We start from the raw sequence: 8,265 nt of genomic DNA on the forward strand, positions 1-8,265 counted from the left end.
AAGTTGCATTCAGCTGAATAACCACTAGTTTAGAGAACACACACACGTGCGCACACATATGTACACATGTACACACATACACATATCTACACACACATACACACACATACACATGTACACACATACACATGTACACACGCATATGTACGCAGGTGCACGCGCGCACACGCACCCATATATTTAGGAGTTATTGAATATTCAAGAGGGCTTCATGATTTGGAAAACATCGAATGTGTCAGAGTAGTGTTGATTATGTTACTGCACTAGGAAGCAAGAGGCCTGGACTTGAAAAATAGAAAATGTGAATTAATATCTCTCCATTGGTGGGGAATAGTTGTGTATACTGTATATTTTTAAATATATAGTGTCGGGAAAACAGCTGCTATTTTACTTCCTATGGGGAAGGAAAATGTCACCCAATTTGGCTTAATAGTTGTCAATAATGGAGGAATATGAATACTTTATTGCCACATGTGACTAGGCACGGTGACATTCTTTGCTTGCATACTTAACTTTCAACTAAATGGCTTTCTAATATTATTAACCTTTCCTAAGAATGTGGGCTTGTATCATTGTGCCATGCAGCATGAAAACTGGACTTCAACCCAACTCGTCCATGCTGCCGAAGATGCTATAGACAATAGGTGCAGGAGTAGGCCATTCGGCCCCTCGCATCAGCACCGCTATTCAATGTGATCATGGCTGATCAGCCACAATCAGTACCACGTTCCGGCCTTCTCCCCATATCCATTGTCACTGCTATCTTTAAGAGCTCTGTCTAGCTCGCTCTTGAAAGCATCCAGAGAACCAGCCCTCCACTGCCCTCTGAGGCAGAGAATTCTACAGACTCACAACTCTGTGTGAACATTTTTTTCCTCATCTCCGTTCTAATTGGCTTACCACTTATTCCACTGGACTCCCCCAACATCGGAACACGTTTCCTGCCTCTAGCGTGTCCAAACCCTTAATCTTACGTTTCAATAAGTTTTCCTCTCGTCCTTATAAATTCGAGTATACAAGCCCAGCCGCTCCATTCTATCAACATATGACAGACCTGCCATCCCGGGAATTAACCTGGTGAATCTACGCTGCACTCCCTCAATAGCAAGAATGTCCTTCCTCAAATTGGGATACCAAGATTGCACACCATACTCCAGGTGTTGTCTTACTAGGGCCCTGTACAACTGCAGTAGGACCACTTTGCTCCTATACTCAACTCCTCTTGTTATGAAGGACAACATGCCATTTGCTTTCTTCACTACCTGCTGTACCTTCATGCTTACTCTCAGTGACTGATGAACAAGCACCCCCCAGATCCCGCTGTACTTCCCCTTTTCCCAATTTGACTCCATTTGGATAATAATCTGCCTCCCTATTCTTGCCGCCAAAGTGGATAACCTCCCATTTATCCACATTAAACTTCATCTGCCATGCATCTGCCCACTCACCCAACCTGTCCAAGTCACCCTGCAACCTCATAGCATCCTCCTCACAGTTCACACTGCCACACAGCTTTGTGTCATCTGCAAATTTGCTAATGTTACCTTGAATCCCTTCATCTAAATCATTGATGTATATTGGAAATAGCTGCGGTCCCTGCACCGAGCCTTGCGTGACCCCACTAGTCACTGCCTGCGATTCTGAAAGGGACTCGTTAATCCTTACTCTTTGTTTCCTGTCTGCCAACCAATTTTCTATCAATGTCGGCACCCTACCCCCAATACCATGTGCTCTAATTTTGCCCTCTAATCTCCTATGTGGAACCTTATCAAATGCTTTCTGAAAGTCCAGGGACACTACATCCACTGACTCTCCCTTGTCCATTTTCCTAGTTACATCCTCAAAAAATCCCAGAAGATTAGTCAAGCACGATTTCCCCTTCATAAATCCATGCTGACTCGGAACGATCCTGCTACTGCTATCCAAATGTGCCGCGATTTCATCTTTTATAATTGACTCTAGCAACTTCCCCACTGCCAATGTCAGGCTAACTGGTCTATAATTCCTTGTTTTCTCTCTCCCGCCTTTCTTAAAAAGTGGGATAACATTAGCTACCCTCCAATCACCAATGCGTCCACAATTTCTAGAGCCACTTTCTTAAGTACCCTGGGATGTAGACCATCAGGCCCTGGGGATTTATCTGCCTTCAGTCCCATCAGTCTACTTGACACCATTTCCTGTCTAATGTGAATTTCCTTCGGTTCCTCCATCACCCCAGATCCTCTGGCCATTAGTACATCAGGAAGATTGTTTGTGTCCTCCTTAGTGAAGACGGATCCAAAGACCTGTTCAACTCGTCTGCCATTTCCTTGTTCCCCATAATAAATTCACCTTTCTCAGTCTTCAAGTGTGCAACTTTGGGCTTAACTAATGTATTCCTCTTCACATACCTAAAGAAGCTTTTACTATCCTCCTTTATTCTTGGCTAGCTTACCTTCATACCTCATCTTTTCTCCCCATATTGCTTGTTGAGATGTTCTGTTCTTTAAAAGTTGCCCAATCCTCTGGCTTCCCGCTCATCTTTGCCATGTTATACTTCTCCTTTATTTTTATACTGTCCCTGACGTCCCTTGTCTTACTCCCCTTGGAATCTTTCTTACTCTTTGGAATGAACTGATCCTGCACCTTCTGTATTATTCCCAGAAATACCTGCCATTGTTGTTCCGTCAATAATGCTCTGTCTCAGCCAGTCCCATTTGCCTGCGTTTGGCCCATATCCCTCGAAACTTGTCCTATTCATGTACCTGTCTAAATCATGAATGTTGTTATTGTACCTGTTCCTCTGGCAGCTCATTCCATATCTTGCGTGGAAAAAGGAGAGAGATTTGTTAATTTGCTGATTTTTAATATGCAAGTCATGAATTTAATTGCATAAGCTTTTATTCGGTTCCAAGTTTGCCACTGTAAAGTATGCTGTAAAATATAAAGCCTTGTTTTATCTATTTCACTGCTAATATTTATGATGCTTTGTTTTTTCAAGTGGGACCAGATGACTTGTACATTGTAGAACCACTAACATTTTTACAAGACAATAAGAAGGTACAGTTCTTTTAACAAAAGTTTACTATTCGTGTATTATTGTCACGGGTACTGAGGTACAGTGTGTTATCCAATTATGTTGGACCATGTTATATATGAATGCAATTAAGCCATCCACAAGTTCACAGTGAAATACCAGAGCACAGGATATAGTTAGCACTATTTGAGAATTACAGGTGCAGATAAAATGTCAATTGTCAGCAATGAGGTAGGTTGGAAGATTGGAGCTGCATCCTAGCCTATGGAAGGACTGTCAGTGGTCTGACAACCGAAGGGAAGAAGCTGATCCTGAATCTGGTGATGTGTGCTTGTATCTTCTGCCCGATGGGAGTGGGATGAAGAGGGAATGACCTGGGTGGGAAAAAAAACTCTACTTAGTTGGCAGCTTTCCTGAGGCAGCGTGAAGTGCAGATGGAGTCGTTGGTGGGGAGTCTGGCCTGTGCAGTGGGCTGGGCTAGATCCACAACTCTCGCAGTCTTCGATAGAGCTGTTCCCAAACCACGCTGTAATACATCCGATAGGCTGCTTTCTGCCGTCAATCTGTAGACGTTTGTAAGAGTCATTTTGAGAAACGCCCAAGTTCCTCAGTTTCCTAAGGAAGTAAAGGCATTGATATGCTGCCTCAGTGTGGCTGGTCCATGGCAGATCATTGCTACCTTCCACACAGGTGAGTCCATGTGAGTAGGGGCCACAGGCAGTGATTCCTGGCAGTGAGGCCAGACCAGTATTATTCAGTAGTGTAGGAAAGAACTGCAGTTGCTGGATTAAATCGAAGGAAGGCACACAAAAAACAGCGGGACAGGCAGCATCTCTGGAGGGAAGGAATGGGTGATGTTTCGGGCCGAGACCCTCCAGCATTTTGTGCCTACCATTATTATTCAGGCTTGGTCAAATCTGTTGGAGCTGTACGGAATTTCCTTTAGTCTTTGGTTCCCTCTCGATCATGTCATAATTCTAGCGGAACAATAATTAATCTGATTATCTAATGATAAAATATGTAATAATGTTTCTCTTTGAAGCTTGCAATAGCTAACAGCATTTATTTTTTACATTTTAATAGAAAAAGCGATGCCGAATAAAGATTGAGAAGGTTGAAACCGTGAAACCAACAGAGTCTGTAATCCCAATGGTTAATGGAGGAGTAAAATCTTGCAAAGCTCCTTCAGAGCCAAGTGATTTTTCGAACACTGTCTACAGTTCTTCGCTCAAAGGTCCCCCGTCTGAAGGGGGCTCAGAGACCTCGTCACAGTCGGAGGAGTCCTATTTTTGTGGCATCGCAGCATGCACAAACCTCTGCAACGGACAAACGCAGAAGCCTAAAACTGAAAAGCGATCTTTGAAAAAGAAAAAATCAAAGGTGACCGATCAAGGGAAGTTCATCAGTAACTTGATACAGACTAAATCAGGATCAATGCCAAGTTTGCAGGACATAATAAAAGGAAACAAGGATATCACAGTTGGGGCATTTGGTGTCACCACAGTTTCGGGCCACGTGTGATTGTGATTTATGGACTTTGAATGGGGGGCCGCCTCTGTTTTTTCGTGTTTATGGTTTACAAGGCACTTTTGGCCTTGCAATACCGAAAACTTCAAAATAATAATCTGCTGGTGTGCGAGTCTGCCTTCAGGGTCTGTTTGAAGCAGGAGGAGCTTTATACTTGACTTCCATGGGGAGCAACATTCTACAAGCCATCTCCACGTGAATTTTGAAGAAGGTATACAAGTCGTGCAAGAGGAATCTCCCAGGAGGATATGCGGTGCAATTAGTTGGATTAAGAATCTGTTTCATTGGGTACAGATGGAATGAATGCACAATTTCTGCATTTAGCTGTATTCCTCCAACTTGCACCTTTTTCCATATTTGTGCCTTTTGTATATTTATAATGTAGCTGAAAATGGAGTGGTTCTGTCTCCAATTTACCTTGTGTTCATCTCTTTTCCTTTCGATCGTATGTGGGTTTGATACTGTAACACTAGAGTTCTGTAAAGATCTGTGCACAGTCAGGTCCATGCTCCAAAGAAATTGAATAAGAAAGATATGGGAGGGGAGAGAGTCCTTTTGAAATTCTCTTTTAATATTGCAATTCAACTATAAATCTGGCAGCCCTGTTGTGCATTAGTTGCAATTTCTAAATTGGCTAGAGTGCAGATTTTATATGCCTCTCAATTGGTACTTTCACATCACAATACAGTGTTTTTATTTCCGAGGCATGTGTTTGAAAGTTCACGTTGAAAATGAGGGGGTTTTGTTTTAGAATGTATATATGTGTGAGTGAAGGAGAGAATTCCTTAATGACAGAACACCTAATGTCAAATTGTTAACTTATAGATCAATGTGCACTTTCACTTTTTAAAATTCCAATGCTTTTTGCTATGTTGAAGTTCGTCATAGTTTGTCAAGTAATTTAATGGTGAATTTCATGTTTTGTTTGTTTTCTCCCACCCATTTGCCCCCTCAGCATAGAGTTTGACTTGTGGTACACTTCCCTGCTGATCTGCACAGTAGCCAGTCACAGGACTTGAGGACAGTTGTGATGTGGGCCTCTGTGAAAGGGTCCAAACTTGAGCAACCTATTATTTATATGTTTTTAAACGTGTATTGTGTGCTATGCACAACACTGTGGAACACAAGGATAATGTGACTGCAGAGCTGTAGTGCCATTAGGAAACTGTGAATTTCTAAATAAAATGGAACACTTTACTGTCTTTAATCAGTTCACATGTTTAATAGATTCGTTTTTTAAATTATATGGGCACACAGTGGCTTGGTGGGGGGGTTGCTATATGGAGTTTGCACATTATCTATGTGACTGCGTGGGTTTTCTCCGGGTGCTCTGGTTTCCTCCCACATCCCAAAGATGTGTAGGTTTGTAGGAAGGAACTGCAGATGCTGGTTTAAACCGAAGATAGACGCAAAAAGCTGGAGTAACTCAGCGGGTCAGGCAGCAACTCTGGAGAAAAGGAATAGGTGACTTTTCGGGTCAAGTCTGAAGAAGGGTCTCGATCTGAGATGTCACATTCCTTTTCTCCAAAGGCACAGTCTGACCCGCTGACTTACTCCGGCTTTTAGTGTCTATCTTCAGGTCTGTAGGTTATTGGCTTCTGTAAATTGCCCCGAGTGTAGAGGGAGTGGATGAGAGAGTGCGATAACATAGAACTAGTGTTCGGTGGTCATCTTGGCCTTGGTGGGCCAAAGGGCTTGTTTCCCCGCTGTATCTCTAAATTAAACTAGAGAATCTAATAAAGGATTAACATGTGTATCTTTTTGTTTAATGATGCATGGACAGGTAAATGGATAGGAAAGGTTTGGAGAAATGCGGGCAGATGGGTATCCACTGTATAAAGAAGGGTCTGGCCTGAAACATCACCTATCCATGTTCTCCAGAGATGTTGCCTGACCCGCTGAATTACACCAGCACTTTGCATCTCTTTTTGTGGGCAAATGGGACTAGCTTAGATAGAATATCTAGCAGCATGGTGCGCTGACAGCAACCTGGCCCTTAACTCCAAGAAGACCAAAGAGCTCATTGTAGACTTCAGGAAGTCTAGGGGCGGCACGCACACCCCCATCCACATTAACGGGACGGAGGTGGAACGTGTTTCCAGCTTCAGGTTCCTGCGGGTCAACATCTCCGATGACCTCTCTTGGACCCACAATACCTCAACTCTGGTCAAGAAGGCTCACCAGCATCTCTTCTTCCTGAGGAGACTGAAGAAGGTCCATCCGTCTCCACAGATTCTGGTGAACTTCTACCGCTGCACCATCGAGAGCATCCTTACCAACTGCATCACAGTATGGTATGGCAACTGCTCTGTCTCCGACCGGAAAGCACTGCAGAGGGTGGTGAAAATTGCCCAACGCATCACAGGTTCCTCGCTCCCCTCCATTGAGTCTGTCCAAAGCAAGCGTTGTCTGCGAAGGGCGCTCAGCATCGCCAAGGACTGCTCTCACCCCAACCATGGACTGTTTACCCTCCTACCATCCGGGAGGCGCTACAGGTCTCTCCGTTGCCGGACCAGCAGGTCCAGGAACTGCTTCTTCCCTGCGGCTGTCACACTACTCAACAATGTACCTCGGTGATTGCCAATCACCCCACGGACACTCCTCCCACAGGAAAAACACTATGACTGTATGCATGTAAATAGATTTATTTATTGAAATCATATTCTATGTCGCTCTTCCAGGGAGATGCTAACTGCATTTTGTTGTCTGTACTGTACATTGACAATGACAATTATAGTTGAATCTGAATCTGATCTGAATATCATGGTCAACATAGACGCATGGGCCTGTTTCCTTGCTGTACGAGTCCAACTCTACGCTGATCAAACCAAAACATGTAGTATTTCATGAATGAAGCACGGGAAAGAACCATCGTCTGGTTTATATCCTATGTAGTCTATTCATTCCAGTACACTGTTAGGGCCTGTCCCACTTGGGCGACCTAATCCGCAAGTTCTGGCGAGTTTGCTCTCGACTCGTACTCGCAACATGGTCGACATGAGGTTGTAGGAGGTCTTCGTAACTCTCTTTCATGCTCGAGAGCTCTCCGATTACTCGAGGCCTCGGCTAGGTTGCAGCGTTTTTTTCAATATGTTAAAAAATGCCTGCGAGTAATAAAAAAAAGGTCGCCATGGGAAAAAATCCATACTTTTTTTACTCTTAGGTTTAGGCGTAGTAGATCATAGTAGGTTGGCATGTTAGTCATAGGTAATCGAGAGTATTCGAAGGTAGTCGTAAATTGTCTTCATCATAGTCGAAGGAGGTCGTCTTCAGTCTCCACTATTCGGTGTCCAATTTTCCTGAAGTTAGTCGTAGCTAGTTGAAGCTGGTCTTCAACATAGTCGAAAGAGGTGGAAGGAGGTCTTCTACATAGTCGAAGGTGGTCTTCAACATGTCATTTTTTCAAACTCTCCTAAACTCGCCAATTAGGTGGCCCAAGTGGGACAGCCCCTTTTACCTTCAAAGATTTGCAAACCCATTCTCCTGGTGTCTATTCCTGTATGGCTTTTTTAATTGAGCATTATATTTTATCTCCTTCTTAACATCACTTTGCAATTATTGATATTAAACTTCATCTGCCCCTGTCCTCCCGTCACCTCGTCGGAATATGTGACATTTTGGGTCGGAACCCTTCTTTAGACTTCTGAAGAAGGGCTCCGACCCGAAACGTCACCTACACATGTCCTCCGGACAAGCTGCCTGCCTGACCCGCTGAGTTACTC

The 8,265-nt window shown here is 43.7% G+C and overlaps 1 protein-coding gene across 2 annotated transcripts in view; it reads left to right on the forward strand.

Moving 5' to 3' along the window:
* suco (SUN domain containing ossification factor) overlaps positions 1-5,750 on the forward strand; it is an 82,287-nt gene extending 76,537 nt beyond the window's left edge. For both annotated transcript variants that reach the window (XM_033028069.1, XM_033028070.1), the window contains 2 exons: positions 2,981-3,039; positions 4,100-5,750. In XM_033028069.1, coding sequence (XP_032883960.1) covers positions 2,981-3,039; positions 4,100-4,537 — 497 coding nt within the window. In that variant the 3' untranslated portion in view covers positions 4,538-5,750. The remainder of the gene's footprint in view (positions 1-2,980; positions 3,040-4,099) is intronic.
* Positions 5,751-8,265: the final 2,515 nt, after the last annotated feature.

The sequence above is a fragment of the Amblyraja radiata genome, chromosome 10 (assembly GCF_010909765.2).
Source record: "Amblyraja radiata isolate CabotCenter1 chromosome 10, sAmbRad1.1.pri, whole genome shotgun sequence".
NCBI classification, from domain to species: Eukaryota; Metazoa; Chordata; class Chondrichthyes; order Rajiformes; family Rajidae; genus Amblyraja; species Amblyraja radiata.